Genomic DNA, 17,950 nt, shown 5'->3' with positions numbered 1-17,950 from the left:
GTTTCAATAAAATCTATTCAAAATAATCATTAAAATACTCTCTACTACTACTACTACAAATATTTATATACCACTCTTCAACAAAAATATCAAAGCGGTTTACATAGAAAAATGAATAATACATAAATAAAAAGGTCCCCTGTCCCCAAAGGGCTCACAATCTAAAAAAAGAAACATAAGGTAGACACCAGCAACAGCTACTGGAGGGATGCTGTACTGGGGATGGATAGGGCCAGTTGCTCCCCCCCTGCTAAATATAAGAGAATCACCACTTTAAAAGGTGTCTCTTTGCAATAAGAAGATATCTTATTGCTGGGAAATGGGAGAAGTGGATATTCCCAAGATGAAGTCTCATATGTATCTACTAGATACTAGTGGGAACAATCCCCTAGAAGCTCACAGCTCAACCTTCAGGGTGGGTAGATACCACTTGTGGAAAGAGATTCTCCAGGAAACTGCCACTGAAGAAGACTCGACAGAGTCGAAACTCATATGGCGAGAATATAGCACTCATCAGATGTTGGCAAAATTATCACATGAGACTTCATTTTGGGAATCAGTTGGATATAGAGGCAATTTTAATGATTGTTTTGTATAAATTGTATTGAAACATACAGATCTATTTTTATTGATCCAGTATTCTTGCAACTTATGCAATTGCACAGTCTTTTAAACACATGGCTTTATTATGATTATATTAAAATATCAGTATATGATACTTGGATTCTCTGTTAATGCTCGCATATATTGTTGAATACATATTATAGGGTTTTGTTTTTGTTTGTTTGTACATCCCCCATGTTCCATTATAGCTACATGTCTGCTCTCTTTCCATGTCCTCCATGCTGTAAATGATTTTCTAAATCTGTATCATGTCTCTATATAGTCCTTCCCCCCACCCGTGGTAACTCTTTAGCCTTTTCTGGGTCAGTGTCCAACTTGGGTCCAGGGAGGGGACACCTTCCTAACCAAGATGTGCTTCTCCTATTAAGAGGGTAACTGTGAATTACTTCTAAGCTCCCGGCTTTGGAGGCTAGATCCAGTTTCTGTTTTTGCCTTTGTTTGCCAGCAGAAAGGCATAATTAGTCGGAGGGCCGCCTGGCTCCAATTTGGCTCCTAAAACCACCTGCTAGCTTCAGCGCAGTGAAAGAGTTCATTAAGGGGGATCTGAGTAAGAACTTGGAAATGCTTCAGCGCTCACTGCCAGCTGCTCCGTCGTCTCCCTTCTGTCATGTTCCCGGGATCAGAACCCCTGCAATCTGGAGATGAGATACTCTCAGGAGGAAACAGATTGAAGAGTTCGCTCAGCAGAGACCCATATGCCCCCACTCTGCCAAACCCCCTGCACAAGGGGAACCCAAAAAATCAGATCCAACACCCCCTTCACAGTCAGAAGATACAGCTCTATCCCTTTCCTCCGACGATTACTTGGAGGACCCTGCAAAGGGGGCCAAGTCCTCCAGTGCTATAAAATCAAGCCCTTTAAGGAACAGAAAATGGAAGCCTATATCTATCCTCAGTGCACTCCAGACCTTTGCTGGAGCAACATCTGAACCTCCACTGGTGCTAGAAGCCAGCCAGATTCTCCCTGCCTCCTCTCAGTGCTCTCCAAGGTCCTGAATTCCTGCCTCTCCTTGGAGCTGTCTGAGGTCCTGCTTTCCTGCCAGGACTCTTGCCTCTTTCCAGATGCCTGCTCTGGCTAGAATACTGCCTCAGCCAACAACCTTGTCTGGAACAAGATGTTTTCCAACTGGCTTGGGTTATTCCTCAGTCTAGCTGAAATGTCATAACATTTTAAGATAACACAGGTTTGCAAAACAATCACAGACCCGAGCTCAAGAGAATCCAGCAATAGGGCTGTGCAGAACCAGTTTGAATCAAACCCAGTGGGTGAGAGAGCACCTTAATGCCACCAGCATGGCCACGGCAGCAGGTCTATGGCAGCTGCTCCCCAGAGCCCCTGGTGCTCCGCCCACCCCCCCAGCAGTGCAGGCCAGGCCTCTGCCAGCTGCTGTGGGGCGAGTGCTGGGGGGGGCCTTGGAGCAGCTGCCACCACCACCCTGCTGACACACCACCGCCAGGCTGCCGCCAGTAAGGTGCCCTCTCACCCATCCATACACCCCGCCCTCCCTGCCCTCTCTTTCAACCCCTTTTTAGAGCTAGGGATCCTCTTTGCTTGTAGAGAGGAATCCTTACCCAATTACCCTTTACTAGCATAGCCACTCACATTGGCCAAACCGGGCCAAACTGGTTTAACCCAGTTCAACTGCAGAAACCGAACCGCCAGCCGGTTCAATGAACCAGTTCGCGGACCAGCGGTTTGGTTCGAATTCCATGTGAATTCGAACCGAACCACCCAGAACAGTTCCGTGCACATCCCTATCCAGCAAGCACTCCATCCCTAGGCATTTTGGCAAAATAAATTTCATGCTTCACGTGCAGAAGGTTCCAGGTCCAATCCCTGATGCCTCCAGGTAGGACTGGGAAAGACCCACTACACAGCTCCCTGGCCTTGCTGGGAAGATGGGGACTCTAAGGCAACATGGCAGGGTTAATGGGAATGGGGCACCAGTGGGTGGGAAGGACTGAGACATGGTGGGAAGGACCCAGCACATGGTGATTTGGCATCTTATGAAGCTCCCATGATTAGAAAAAATGGAAGGAGAATAATTCCACAGAGACAAAGTGTTTTGGTTTTTTTTACTTTATTTTTTATTAGTTTTCTATGTACCAATGTGACTTCCAGTTCATCTTTCAACATAGTTATACTAAGACATCCATGTTTGCTCTCATATAAATATTTTCTTCATATTTATATATCTAGTTGTTATGTCCTAGTCCTTATTTTCATCACCATAGTAATCCTTTCGTTTCAATACTAAAACAAATTCCCCAGCTGTTATTTTTACATTCTGAGCGGTTCAGTTTGTGGGTGGCAAAAGAGGGGTGTTTGGGGGGGTCTTATCTTTTTTTCCCCCAGTGGCAGGGGGTCAAATGTCAAGGGGGAATTTACTCCTGGCAACTCAGAACTCCTTCAAGTGTGTAGAGGATGCCATTTCCCCTGCCCCCAGCATGTAACTGAGCAAGCACCTAACGGTGTTCCAGTTGGCATTCTGGACAGAAAATGGCAGCCACAATGCCACCTGCCCACTGATACCACATCTAAACACAGCTATTTGCAGCAAAGAAGTGTGGATATTCTTCCCCCACTTTTGCCACTAACCCCACCCCCCACATTCTGCTGAAAATTTTGACTGGTCCCAGCTCTACCCAAGTTACCTGGCCCCACATCTGGTAGTCAAAGATATACTATTCTTGTACATGGAGGTTTAATTTAGTTCTCATGGATAACCGCTGTTCTCAACTCAGTCCTCCAGAAATATGTCCAGTCCTATTCATCCATCTGTCTGTTTATTTATTTCAAACATTTCCTATTCCGGCTTTTGATTTAAAAATTCCCAAGTTAGACAGCACATTAACAATAAAGGAATTGTAAAATGAATGTATTGTTAATAAATGTTAATACACATTAACAATAAAGGAATGAAGTGATGTAAAAAAGGGAGAAACAGAAACATTCCACTCAGTGGTAGCCATCTTGGCCAGGGGGCTTTGCCACATCTGCTGGCAGTGAGTTCCGTAAGTCAACAATGCATCGTAGGATGAAGCATTTCCTCTCACTTGTCCTGATCCTAAATGCTATTCAATGTTATTTGGTGATCGCAGATTCTAATATTATGAAAGAGAGGTGGTTGGGTATTTTGAACCTGTCAGGCCCCATTAACAATCAAACGCCATCAGGCTATGGGATCTACAAAAGCTGAGTGTCACTTCAGCTGGGCCAGAAGCAGATGTGGGGTCGAAAACAGGCCAGAGTCCAGGCCGAAGCAGCAAACAAGGATCAGAGAAGCTTGAGGCAAATGCATAGCCAATGCCAGCCAGGGATCAAAATCGGAGGCAAAAACCAGACAAATGGAGGTTTGCTGGGTGACAGCAAAAATTTGCCTAAATCTGCCCACCCCCTGACCATCAGCGTCTCTGTAACCATTTCTCTGACTCTGATTTTTGTCTGGCCGTGAACCTGTTTTCGATTATAGCTTCCACCTCCAGCTCCTTGGTTTTGGTTTGTTTGTTTGTTTGTTTGTTTGTTTGTAGCATTTAATATACCGCCCACTCCAAAGACAGTGTACAATGACATGGAAAGAAGGTCACATTAAAAACTACAATCAAAAATTCCATTAAAAATTGCAAACTCAAATAGACCATGGAAAGGAAACAAAGTAAACTACAGGACAAATGCCTGACAGAAAAGAAAGGTCTTCAGTAAGGATTTAAAGACCGGTAAAGAGGGGGCTAGACGAATCTGAAGGGAAAGAGAATTCCAAAGATGTGGGGCAGCAACCGGAAAATCCCTTTCGCCGGTCCTAGAACTCCGAACCTCTCGGAAATCAGGGACTGACAAAAGGGCCATCTGAAATCATCTAACAGGACGGGATGTAACTGGATGGGAGAGGCAGCTCTATAGGTAAAGAGGTGCCAAGCCCTGCAAGGTAAGAACCAGATGATTCTCATCTGCCTGCATAAAAACTAGATCCCGATTCCCATCCCATCCTGATCCTTCTGGGCCTTGGCGTTGGCACAGATTGGGACACCGGTTGTGCAGGCCGAGAAGCAAGAAGTGTGCTCCGGAATCCCTCTTCTGCCAGTCTACCATTCAGGCACATCCACAATCAGTGGCATGAGGTATTCGGAGTGACGGACCCCCAGGGAGTACGAAGGGGCCCTCTCCCTGTGGATGGTTACCTTTTCCGGACTGTGTGTCCCCGGTCCCGGCGTGTGGAACTTCCTGGTCGGTCCCCTAAGCCTCCCCAGCATAGAGAAAGCCGGAGGGCGGCACAAGAAAACATTGGGGTCCGTGGTCTTGTAGCATCCCGGGCCAGGCGTTTGAGACAGATCTTCAGAATAGCTGCCTCTCTTGTTCCGGCCGGAGATGGAGAAACAGGGGCTGGAAGGTTTGCTCGGGACCCGTGGGCCAAGTAGTGAGGGGAGCGTGTAACTATTGGGAGCTGGAACGGAGTCCACTAGGCGGTATTTGGTGCGGGCACCCATTGAGAAAGATGGTGGTCTCTGCTGGGATGGAGGTGGGACTCTCTCAGGACTGTACATGCCCGGTCCAGGGGTCGGAGTTAGCTCTAGGAGGAAATGCACACCATTGGGTCTAAACTCTGAGATGGAAGGCGGTCTTGTTCAGGAGCAGTGTAGTGTAATGGTTAGGGTGTTGAACTCAAACTGGGCCAGGTCCAAATCTTAGCTGAGCTTTGAAGCTCATTGGATGAGCATTGGCACGTCACATTCTCTCTGAGCTTAGCCTACCTTATAGGGTTGCTGTGACCATAAAATTAGGGGGGGGGGTCTATGCTGCAAGTTGAAATGATTCTTATCTATAAAAGCAGCTTCTAGATATATAATGCCAGGTAAAATAAGAGGCTTTTCCAATTGGAAATCTGGGGTGTCACTACACTCATAAATGCAGGTAGGGTCTTGTAACTGATAATTTTTTCTGGCACTGCATTGAGCAGGGGGTTGGACTAGAGGACCTCCAGGGTCCCTTCCAACTCTAAAATTCTATGGGTCTATGGTTAATTTTAAGCAGGAAATTAAAATAAGACTGCATCCCTGAATAGGCTTACTTATCAAAACCAATACACTTGCTTCAAAAGATACCCCTGCTAACAGGGCAAAGAGGCACCTGTTATAAAGAGTGATTATTCTCTTTATTTAGCAGGGGGACAGTAACTGGCCCTATCTAGGGATGTGCACAAAACCAGTTTGCCTGGTTCAGTTCAAATTTGAACCGGGTTGGAACTGGGGTGGGGTGGTTCGGTTTTGGTTTTGCTCGGAAAAAAACCCCTCGGTTTGGTTCGAATTTGAGCCTCCCAAACTGGTTTGGGTGGTAGGCACCCATGGGTGCCAACTACCACCCAAATCCCAAAGCAATCGGACATTCCTGCGATTTTGTATGAATATTTGAAATTTTTTATTATTGCCAATTATTCCCTATGTGGAGTACCTAGGGGTGCAAAAGTGGGGTGGGTGATAGGCACCTAGGGGTGCCTACCACCCACAAAACCCCAAGGCAAATGGGTGTTCGTACTATTAATGGTGAATTTTTAAATTATTATTTTCCCCATAGGAAATAATGGGGGTGTGGGGCAGCCCCAAACCCCCCTTTGGGGGTGGCAGGGCACCCCAAAGTGGGTCTGGGGGCATGGCAGGGATGGCCTCAAGCCATCTCAGGCACCCCCAAGTCCCTGGGATTTTTAGTTCTAAAGATATGCATTTTTAAGGTGTTTATATTTTCCTTCCATTTTGCAGGTTGCAGATTTTGCAGAAAAACTTTCATTGACATAATTGCTGACCTCAGGTCAGTCATTAAGCAATAAAGGTTATCAGTGCACATTGTGTTCCCTTGCATGGAAAGTAATAGTCTGCATGCAGACTGCAAAATACTTCCCACTTTGGGGTGCCCTGCCAGTTTTGGAGGTTCGAACTGGTTCAAACCGGTTCAAATTGGTTCGAGTCAAACCAGGCTGAGTTTAGTTCGAATTTGAACCAGCAGGTCGAACCCAATGCATGGTTCGGTTTGAATTCGAACCGTCGAACCGAACATGTTTGTACGTCCCTAGCCCTATCCAGCCCCAGCACAGCATCCCTCCAGTGGCTGTTGCTGGTGTCTATCTTACGTTTCATTTTAGATGGTGAGCCCTTTGGGGACAGGGAGCCATTTTATGTATTCATTATCTATCTATCTATCTATCATAGGAACATAGGAACATAGGAAGCTGCCATATACTGAGTCAGACCATTGGTCCATCTAGCTCAGTATTGTCTACACAGACTGGCAGCGGCATCTCCAATGTTGCAAGCAAGAATCTCTCTCAGCCCTATCTTGGAGATGGCAGAGAGGGAATTTGGAACCTAGATGCTCTTCCCAGAGCGGCTCCATCCCCGAAGGGGAAGATCTTACAGTGCTCACACATCAAGTCTCCCATTCATATGCAACCAGGGTGGACCCTGTTTAAGTAAGAGGGCAAGTCATGCTTCCTAACATAAGACCAGCTCTCCTCCTTCCTATCTATCTATCTATCTATCTATCTATCTATCTATCTATCTATCTATCTGTCTATCTGTGTAAACCACTTTGGAAACTTTTTTTGTAAAGTAGTATATAAATTGTTGTTGTTGCTTCAGGCAAAATATGTTTAAGATGGGAACATTAATGTGTAGTGCACCATTATTCCTCTTTTGGAAATCTAACATGGGGCAAATACCCCAGAAATGCATTTTCCACTGGTGGGGGGTGATCTGCCTCATTTTATCCTCACAACAAGGTAGGTATATCTGAAAGTGCTCTTGGCCGTGTAACTCCGCCCCTCCTCTTTTGACCACACACATTTAGCACCGCCCCCTCCCACCTGTGTCTTTCTTCTTCCTTCCTTTCTGCCTTTGTGGTGCTGTGGTTAGAGTGTCAGACGTGGAGTGGGGAGGCCTGAGTTGAAATCTTTCCTTGGCCATGGCACTCATTTGATGACCTTCGGACAGTCATTCCCCCTAAGGCTAACAGACCTCACAGGGTTGTTGTGAAGATAAAAGGGCAAGAAGGCGGACAAAAGTGAGTAGCTATTGAGTGGACACTTTTCTGCCACAGGTGGATATTTTGCTGGTAGTCTGCTCCTGACCATAGCTGTTCATTTTCACCAATGAGGAAAAAATGCACCTGTAAATATACTCTTGGTGTTCCTTTCCACAACCATTTAATGCCTTGCCTCTCCCAGCTTCTCCCAACTTACCTGGAGGTTTTGCTCGTGCTAGCATGGAATAGGAAGGACCCCTGGCCCTGCCAAAGCGGGTGATCTCGGGTTCCACGTAGTAACAGGGGCCGGGACTTGGATCTTTCACGTGAACTGCAAGTAAACAGAGCCTTCAGAAAGTGTGCTTACGGCCATTCCTGCAGCTAGAAGACAGGTTTGCATGATCCTCCAAAGGGGAGGACAAGCATCCTACCCAAATTTGGGAGCTGTGCGCACTCATAAGAACATCCCTGCTGGATCAGACCCAAGGCCTGTATAGTCCAGCATCCTGTTTCACACAGTGGCCCACCAAATGCCCCTGAGAAGTCCACAGGCAAGAGGTGAGGGCACGCCCTCTCTCCTGCTGTTGCTCCCCTGCAACTGGTATTTAGAAGCATCACGCCTCTGAGTCTGGAGATGGCCCACAGCCACCAGACTAGTAGCCACTGATAGACCTGTCCTCCATGAATTTATCCAATCCCCTTTTAAAACCATCCAAGCCAGTGGCCATCACCACATCCTGTGGCAGAGAATTCCATAGGTTAATTATGCACTGGGTAAAAAAGTTGTGAAAAAGTTAGGCCTTCTGCAGGCCTAAATTTCCAGGCCTTCAGTTTCATGGGATGACCCCTGGTTCTAGTGTTGTGGGAGAGGGAGAAAAATCTCTCTCTCTCTCTGTTCTCTCTACTCCAAGCATAATTTCATACACCTCTGCCATGTCTCCCCTTAGTCACCTCTTTTCCAAACTAAAAAGCCCCAGATGCTGTAGCCTTGCCTCATAAGGAAGGTGCTCCAGGCCCCTGGTCATCTGGTTTGCCCTCTTCTGCAACTTCTCCAGTTCTACAATGTCATAAGAACATAAGAACAGCCCTGCTGGATCAGGCCCAAGGAGACCCATCTAGTCCAGCATCCTGTTTCACACAGTGGCCCACCAGATGCCTCTGGAAGCCCACAGGCAGGAGTTGAGGGCATGCCCTCCCTCCTGCCGTTACTCAGAGGCAGCCTGCCCTTGAGGCTGGAGGTGGCCCACAGCCCTCTGACTAGTAGCCGATGATAGACCTCTCCTCCATGAAGTCATCCAAACCCCTCTTAAAGCCATCCAGGTTGTTGGCTGTCACCACATCCTGTGGCAGAGAGTTCCATAAGTGGATCATGCGTTGTGTGAAAAAGTACTTCCGTTTGTTGGGCCTAGACCTCCTGGCCATCAATTTCATGGAGTGACCCCTGGTTCTAGTGTTGTGTGAGAGGGGAAAAAATCTCTCTCTCTCCACTTTCTCCATGCCATGCATGATTTTATAGACCTCTATCATGTCTCCCCATGGTCATCTTTTTTCTAAACTAAAAAGCCCCAGGTGTTGTAGCCTTGCCTCATAAGAAAGGTGCTCTAGGCCCCTGATCATCTTGGTTGCCCTCTTCTGTACCCTCTCCAGTTCAACAATGTCCTTTTTAAGATGTGGTGGCCAGAATTGTACGCAGTACTCCAAGTGTGGTCGCACCATCGTTTTGTATAAGGGCATTATAATGTTAGCCGTTTTATTTTCAATCCCCTTTCTAATGATCCCTAGCATGGAATTGGCCTTTTTCACAGCTGCCGCACATGAGATACTTGAGATACGATGACCAGAATTGTATGCAATACTCCAAATGTGGCCGCACCACAAATTTATATAAGGGCATGATAATATTATTTTCAATCCCCTTCCTAACGATCCCTAGCATGGAATGGGCCTTTTTCACAGCTGCCGCACACTGAGTCGACACTTTCAAGGAGCCGTCCACCATGACCCCAAGATCCCTCTCCTGCTCCGTCACCGACAGCTCAGATCCCATCAGCATAATAGCAATTACATATGACAGTGATCTTCACTGTTTTTCAAGTGGGGGCCGCCTTGGCAAAACAACAGCAACAACAACAAACCTTCAGTGTGAAAAGCATCGTTTCCCACTTTAGAGCACTTTTCTCAGAGTTGAGACTGAGGGCCCTTTCCGACAGATGGAGCCTCTGTTTAGAGCTCTAGGAGGAAATCACTGGGAAGGGCTACACGTCCCAGCACTCTACAACACATTTCCGCATGGCGCATGAATTCCAAAATGGTGCAGGGGCTCAAGAGAGCTCCCTTTCCCTTAAAGGAGCCCCCCCCAGCCATCGGCAAAGCACGGCACTGCATGGGGGAGGCACACAGCGAAGGGAGAGGGGGTTCGCGTTCGCCCCTCTCCCTGGTGGCCCCTCGCACATGCCAGTCACTCCCCCTGTGTGTGATGTCACGTGCAGTGGGCGTGGCCAGCACCCAGAAGGGCCCGTGCGCGACCCTCCTGGGTTCATTTCCCAGCCGGCTTTGCTGCCGGCTGGGTGTTTTTCTTCATTCTCTCCCTCGCTCAGAGCAAAAGTGCAAAAGAGTTCATTGGCAAGCACGTAACAACATTGAAGAGCACTAGGACGCAGTTTCTTCAGTTATCAGATTCCTAGGTTAACTCATCTGCCTATAGGCAATCAGGAGGGGCGAGGCAGGCGGCTCTCAGGGGCTGGGCAGCTCAGGTTCTTTGAACCCATCCACCCAGTGATAGCTCCACCCCTGGCATGTTGGGTACAGTAGCTTCTGCCCCATGCCAGGAGTCAATGTGGGGGCAGTGAGGCTCCCACTGCAAAAGGCTTTTGTCCTACTCTGCAGTTACATCCAGCTCTTTGATAAGGTGGGAGTGGAAGCCCTCCGCCCCAGCGGCAGCCTCTTAGACTGTGATTTCCCACGCCTCCTCCCTTGCTTTTTGGTCGTACACAATCGCAAGATGGGAGCACACACAGAGCTCCCGAACAGGGGTAGGAGGGTGCTTGTCCTACTTGAGTCTTGGTTGTGAGAACCAGCCTAGAATGTTGCTTACAGGCAGCAGAGTTGACCTAGGAATCGGATAACTGAAGAAATCGAGTCCTGATGCTCTTCAAGGCAGTTGCGCGCTCGCCAATGAACTCTTTTGCACTTTTGAGGAGAAACATGCCGGCGTCAGGGAGATGTAGGTATCTGAGGTAGCAGAGGCAGAAAATGTGGGTGCTAACAAGAACTGGGTACAAAAGAACAGCTCTTCTGGATCAGGCCCAGGGCCTATCTAGTCCAGCATCCTGTTTCACACAGTGGCCCAACAGATGCCTCTGAGAAGCCCACAGGCAGGAGGTGAGGGCAGGCTCTCTTTCCTGATGTTGCTTTCCTGCAACTGGTATTGAGAGGCATCATGGCTCTGAGGCTCCCGGAGGTGGCCTATAGCCACCAAACTCGTAGCCACTGATAGACCTGTCCTCCGTGAATTTGTCTAAGCCCCTTTTTTAAAGTCATCCAAGCTAGTGGCCATCACCGCATCATGTGGCAGAGAATTCCATAGGTTAATTAAGCGCTGTGTGAAAAAGTACTTCCTCTTCCTCTTGTCGGTCCGAAATTTCCTGGCCTTCAGTTTCATGGGATGCCCTCTGGCTCTAGCGTTGTGAGAGAGGGAGAGAGAAATTCTCTCTGTCCACTCTGTACTCCATGCATAATTTTATACCCCTCAATCATGTCTCCCTTAGTCGCCTCTTTTGCAAACTAAAGAGCCCCAGAGGCTATAGCCTGATTGGTAGGGTTGGCGGTTTTGCCAGAAGGCAGCCTTTCCCTTGTGCAGCTCTTGAGACAAAGTTGGGGCTATCAGGAATGACACACTTAACGTTTCGTTTGTAAACAGCCACGAGGACGAGAGCGATTGAGGCCACAGCGGCATCAGAGTTGGCGCCTCCTTTCCGCCCTCATACTGCCAACCACCTGGATGGCTTTAAGAGGGGCTTGGATCACTTCATGGAGGAGAGGTCTATCAATGGCTACTAGTCGGAGGGCTACAGGCCACCTTCAGCCTCCAAGGCAGGATGTCTCTGAGTACCAGTTGCAGGGGAGTCACAGCAGGAGAGAGGGCAGTTCTTGTTAGCTGCACCCACATTTTCTGCCTCTGCTACCTCAGATACCTACATCTCCCTGACGCCGGCATGTTTCTCCTCAAAAGTGCAAAAGAGTTCATTGGCGAGCGCGCAACTGCCTTGAAGAGCATCAGGACTCGATTTCTTCAGTTATCCGATTCCTAGGTCAACTCTGCTGCCTGTAAGCAACATTCTAGGCTGGTTCTCACAACCAAGACTCAAGTAGGACAAGCACCCTCCTACCCCTGTTCGGGAGCTCTGTGTGTGCTCCCATCTTGCGATTGTGTACGACCAAAAAGCAAGGGGGAGGCGTGGGAAATCACAGTCTAAGAGGCTGCCGCTGGGGCGGAGGGCTTCCACTCCCACCTTATCAAAGAGCTGGATGTAACTGCAGAGTAGGACAAAAGCCTTTTGCAGTGGGAGCCTCACTGCCCCCACATTGACTCCTGGCATGGGGCAGAAGCTCCTGTACCCAACATGCCAGGGGTGGAGCTATCACTGGGCGGACAGGTTCAAAGAACCTGAGCTGCCCAGCCCCTGAGAGCCGCCTGCCTCGCCCCTCCTGATTGCCTATAGGCAGATGAGTTAACCTAGGAATCTGATAACTGAAGAAACTGCGTCCTAGTGCTCTTCAATGTTGTTACGTGCTTGCCAATGAACTCTTTTGCACTTTTGCTCTGAGCGAGGGAGAGAATGAAGAAAAACACCCAGCCGGCAGCAAAGCCGGCTGGGAAATGAACCCAGGAGGGTCGCGCACGGGCCCTTCTGGGTGCTGGCCACGCCCACTGCACGTGACATCACACACAGGGGGAGTGACTGGCATGTGCGAGGGGCCACCAGGGAGAGGGGCGAACACGAACACTGTGTGCCTACCCCATGCAGTGCTGTGCTTTGCCGACGGCTGGGCGGGGGGGGGGGCTCCTTTAAGGGAAAGGGAGCTCTCTTGAGCCCCTGCACCATTTTGGAATTCATGCGCCGTGCGGAAATGTGTTGTAGAGTGCTGGGACGTGTAGCCCTTCCCAGTGATTTCCTCCTAGAGCTCTAAACAGAGGCTCCATCTGTCGGAAAGGGCCCTCAGTCTCAACTCTGAGAAAAGTGCTCTACAGTGGGAAATGATGCTTTTCACACTGAAGGTTTGTTGTTGTTGCTGTTTTGCCAAGGCGGCCCCCACTTGAAAAACAGTGAAGATCACTGTCATATGTAATTGCTATTATGCTGATGGGATCTGAGCTGTCGGTGACTGAGCAGGAGAGGGATCTTGGGGTCGTGGTGGACAGCTCCTTGAAAGTGTTGACTCAATGTGCGGCAGCTGTGAAAAAGGCCAATTCCATGCTAGGGATCGTTAGGAAGGGGATTGAAAATAATATTATCATGCCCTTATATAAATTTGTGGTGCGGCCACATTTGGAGTATTGCATACAATTCTGGTCATCGTATCTCAAGTATCTCATGTGCGGCAGCTGTGAAAAAGGCAAATTCCATGCTAGGGATCATTAGAAAGGGGATTGAAAATAAAATGGCTAACATTATAATGCCCTTATACAAAACTATGGTGCGACCACACTTGGAGTACTGCGTACAGTTCTGGTCACCACATCTTAAAAAGGACATTGTAGAACTGGAAAAGGTGCAGAAGAGGGCAACCAAGAGGGCATGCCCCTTTCAACTCCTGCCTGTGGCTTCCAGAGGCATCTGGTGGGCCACTGTGTGAAACAGGATGCTGGACTAGATGGGCCTTCTTGGGCCTGATCCAGCAGGGCTGTTCTTATGTTCTTATGCAGTCAGAATCCACAACAGGCCCCGTGCAGATGCAATGTCCTAAAGGGAATCTAAGCATGGCTTTCCCAGTGAAGGTTTTGCCACAATGTGGTCATGTGGCCCTAACCACCGGCAGCCACATACTCCGCTTTTCCATACTCACTGCTGTTGTTGAGTCTCTGGTGGAAGGAATACGCTGGACTGGTGAAACGGGTATAGTCATGGTTGACAAATCCGACCGTCGGAGGCAAACTGTAGCATCCAGGTCCTGGGCCTGGTAAGAGGTGGGAACGAAACCATCTCTTAGAAAACAGATTCTGTGATAAAAGACATTAGAAGAGCCAAGCGTCTATCTAAGCCCAGCCTTCTGCTTCCCACAATGGCCAGTCAGAGGCCTCTAGGACACCCACAAGTAGGGCATAAAGGCAATAGTCCTCCCCTTCAGTTGCTTCTCAGCAGGTGGTATTCAAAGGTAGACTTCCTCTAAACCAGGAGGTTCTATTTAGCAACAATTCTACCCATTGATAGTTCTGTCTATCCTCCTCCATGAATTTTTTTTTTTAAATCACGTGTCTATTTTTAAAGAGCTGGAATCCTTGTTATCCTTATGGAGGGATAACCAGAGTGCCTGTGGATGAGTGGGAGATACCAGCAGACCCGGGGTGACCCCCAGATATGCCATTCAAAAAACCCGAAGGAAAAACTAAAGAGGTTAAAAAAAATACCACCACCCTCTAAAATCTGCCCCATGTTAGTCAATGGGATGGAATGTTCATGGGCTCAGAGCACAATTTAACAGGCAAGCAGCCAGGTGGAGCTAATGGAACTTAGTGGCAAGGATGGGGAAGGAGAGCCTGAACGAAAAGATGAGGACGTTTCTTAGCTTGAATAACATCCCCTCAGGGCTGCTCAACTTTGGCCCTCCTGCAGATGTTGGCCTACAGTTCCCATGATCCCTGGCTATTGGCCACTGTGGCAAGGGATTATAGGAGTTGTAGTTCAAAAACAGCTGAGGGGCCTAAGTTGAGCAGGCCTGCAACACAAACTCTTCTTCTGAGGGGGCCATTTCATTCCTTTGGGGTTCTGAGCAGGGAGGGCTTTGAAAAGGAGCTGGGACTAAGCAACCGTCTTTCCACCACCACAAAAGCACCCAGGCACCCGAAAAAATAAAGCTGCATAGGAAGTCAGCCCCAAGTTAGGGCAGTACTCCTGTCTTTGTGGCTAACATTTGTCCTTTCCCCATGCTCAGCCACAGTATTTTTACTGAGCTCAGGCATGCTCAGCTCGGGTAATGCATGCATACCAGAGATATACGGTGGCATCTTGTTTTAGAGGGGATGTACATCCCTGTTAACTTGGCAAAGAGGCACCTTTTAACAAACTCAAGTATGTAGTACACCGCTCTGGGCTCCTTGGAGGAAAAGCGGGATATAAATGTAACAACAACAACAACAACAACAACAACAACAACAACAACATGGCAATTGTTTTTATTTAGCAGGGGGAGAGTAATTGGCCCTACCCACCCCCAGCACAGGACCTCCAGTGACTGTGGCTGGTGTCTATCTTATGTTTCTTTTCAGATTGTGAGCCCTTTGGGGACAGGGATCCATCTTATCTTATTTATTCATTATTTCTCTGTGTAAACCGCCCTGAGCCATTTTTGGAAGGGCGGTATAGAAATAAAATAAAATAAAATAAAATAAAATAAAATAAAATAAAATAAAATAAAATAAAATAAAATAAAATCTCCCCTCTAAAAGCGAACTAAGCCACTTTTGGTTCCTGTCGGGATGAGTTCCAGAAGCCAGTTTTTTGCGTTGTATGAAGAAGTCCCTGTCCTGTATCAACTGCCCATCAATCTTACTGGATGACTCTGAGTTCTGTATTCCCTCTCTCCATGCCAGGCACAATTTTCTAAACCTCTACCACGCCCTGCTTTTTATTTTTCTAAACTCCCCCCTCCCCTGCGACACTTTAACCTTAATCAGGGCTGGAAGTTAAGGGCATGCTTGTTTATTTTGCTTTTAAATCGGTTTGACTTCTGGTACATCCCTAATGGCTTTGCTCGCTGAAGATCTACTCCATGTTGTAAAGGATGGTTGATAGGGCTATAACTCAGTGGCAGAGTCCATACATACAGAGTCCATACTGCAAGCAGAGTATCCTAGGTTCAATCTCTGGCATCTCCAGGTAGGGCTGGGAAAGACACCTCCCTGTCCAAAACCCTGAAGAGCGGCTGCCAGGCAGGGTAGGCAATACTGAGCCAAAGGAACCAAAGCTCTGAGTCAGTATAAGGTAGCTTCCTATATGTTTTTATGGGAAGGACTATGACTTAGTGGGAAAACATCGACTTCGCATGAAGAAAGTCCCAGTTTCATCCCTGGCAGCATCGCCAGGTAGGGTTGCAACAGACCCCTGCCTGAAATTTTGGAGAGCTGCTGCCAGGCAAGGTAGACAGCATCAAGACAGAGGGACCAATGGTCTGACTCAGTTACAAGCAGCTTCCTATGCTCTCTGCCAGATTTGGGACCCATAATGAAGCCCAATTCAGTCCATAGTTGCCCTGAATCAATGGCCTTTAAAATAGTAACCTTTAAAAGATTGCTTTTAAAAAGACCCTCGGGACACACCTGTTTTCTCAGGCTTTTAATTAAAATCCATTTTAAACGGCTAAACTGTTTTGATCCTCTGGAATTATTTTAATTGTTTCACTCTGTGAATTGTTTTTGATGGTTTTTATTCTGCGGAAGTGTTTTAATTGTTTTTGTTTTTATATTTGTAATTTGGATTGTGTAGACTGCCTGGAGGCGTATACATCAGGTGATAGATAGGAAGATAGATAGATAGATAGATAGATAGATAGATAGATAGATAGATAGATAGATAGAGGTAGGTAGGTAGGTAGGTAGGTAGGTAGGTAGGTAGGTAGGTAGGTAGGTATTGGATCTCTCCATCACCTCACATAGACTATCCAAGCACCAAACCAACACTTCCCTGAGGCGGATAGTTGGTGGTGGTCGCCAAGCTATTTTTCAGAGGTTCTCCACCATGATGGAGATCCCAGATGCTTCTAAAGAATCATAAGACTTTTAAAGTTGGGAGGGACTTTGGAGATCCTCTAGTCCAACTCCTTCTCAGGGCAAGAAATCCCAGCCTCCCCCAATTTGCAAACCTCCACCCTATTTTGCAACGCTCCTGCAGCGGCAGAGGGAGCTCGGTGGCCTCCGTACCCGTCTGGTGAGCAGCAATCGCGGGCCCTCTTTTCGGTCCTGGCTCCTCCATCGCAAAAGCATGGATTCCTAGTTTCCAAGTGGCTGTCGCTGAAGGGCACAATCCTCCTATCCTGTCCTCCAAAAGAGGCAACGAACGTTGCGATGGGGGGAAATAGTTTCTGCCCCAATGGACCTCATTACAGGCCTAAGGTGAAAGAAGACGCCTTTGCTCCTTCCCGAGAGGACATGCCAGAGAAGCAATGAATGCGCCTGGACCCCTGGTGCTCTGAAACATAACTCAGCCTCGGTGATCCTAGAGATAAAAAGGATGAGCTGAAAGCAGATACGCAGCAGGTGGCTGGGGAGGCTTTGTATTTGTAAATCTATCTGCCCCTTCCTTCCCAAGAACAGTGTGGCAAGGAGGCCCACAGTGGAAACAGCTGCTCTGTGGGTGCATGGCACTCCCAAGGGGAGGGCTGCAGTCAGTCCCCATGAAGTTAGATGTTGCATTCGTGAATGTTTCACACTAGCTGACAGACACACCCTGGGGCTGTTCACACAATCGAGCTCTGGGCGCTCCCCATTTCCAGTTGTGTGTCAGTGAAAAACAAGATCAGAGGCGGAGAGCTTGATTGTGAGCTCAGCCCCCACTGAGGAGGATGGTTTTCTTCCTGCCGAAGCTGGGGACGGATTTGAGTAGGGCATCCTTGTCCTATCCAGCTGGGGCTTAGCTCATGATCAAGCTCCCTGCCTCCGACCTTGTTTTTATTTATTTATTTATTTATTTGATTTGTAGACGATGTTTTTAACTGACATACGATCAAAAATCAGGAGTGTGCAGGGCTCAGCTCCCGAATTAGGGCAGGAGGCTTCTCCTACCTTAATGCAGATCTTGTGAACTCTGTCTTATGCTTCCTCTAAAGAACAACACACAACTAGAGATGTGCAAGAAATCTGACTGAATCGATTCAAATTTGAATCAAATTCAAATGGATTCGACTCGAATCAGCTTGCGCAGAATGTTCAAACTGATTTGAATTTGCCTATGACTCGAATTCACTCAAATTCAATGTGAATTTGATCTGAATTCGCCCAAATTCAAATCGATCAAATGAATGGATTCAAATTTGAATTGATTCAAATTCAATTCAAATTTGAATCAATTCAGTTGAATTTTTTGCACATGCCCATACACAAAC

The 17,950-nt window shown here is 47.7% G+C and overlaps 1 protein-coding gene across 1 annotated transcript; it reads right to left on the bottom strand.

Moving 5' to 3' along the window:
* Nucleotides 1-4,707: 4,707 nt before the first annotated feature.
* ODF3L2 (outer dense fiber of sperm tails 3 like 2) lies at nt 4,708-16,821 on the bottom strand. The gene is made up of 4 exons (XM_053293203.1): nt 16,770-16,821; nt 13,700-13,810; nt 7,851-7,964; nt 4,708-5,192 (listed from the first exon to the last, which is right to left on the bottom strand). Exons 1-4 carry the CDS (start codon nt 16,819-16,821, stop codon nt 4,708-4,710), a joined length of 762 nt encoding a protein of 253 aa, XP_053149178.1.
* Nucleotides 16,822-17,950: the final 1,129 nt, after the last annotated feature.

The sequence above is a fragment of the Hemicordylus capensis genome, chromosome 2 (genome assembly GCF_027244095.1).
Source record: "Hemicordylus capensis ecotype Gifberg chromosome 2, rHemCap1.1.pri, whole genome shotgun sequence".
NCBI lineage: Eukaryota > Metazoa > Chordata > Lepidosauria > Squamata > Cordylidae > Hemicordylus > Hemicordylus capensis.
This window is presented reverse-complemented; position numbering and strand designations above follow the sequence as displayed.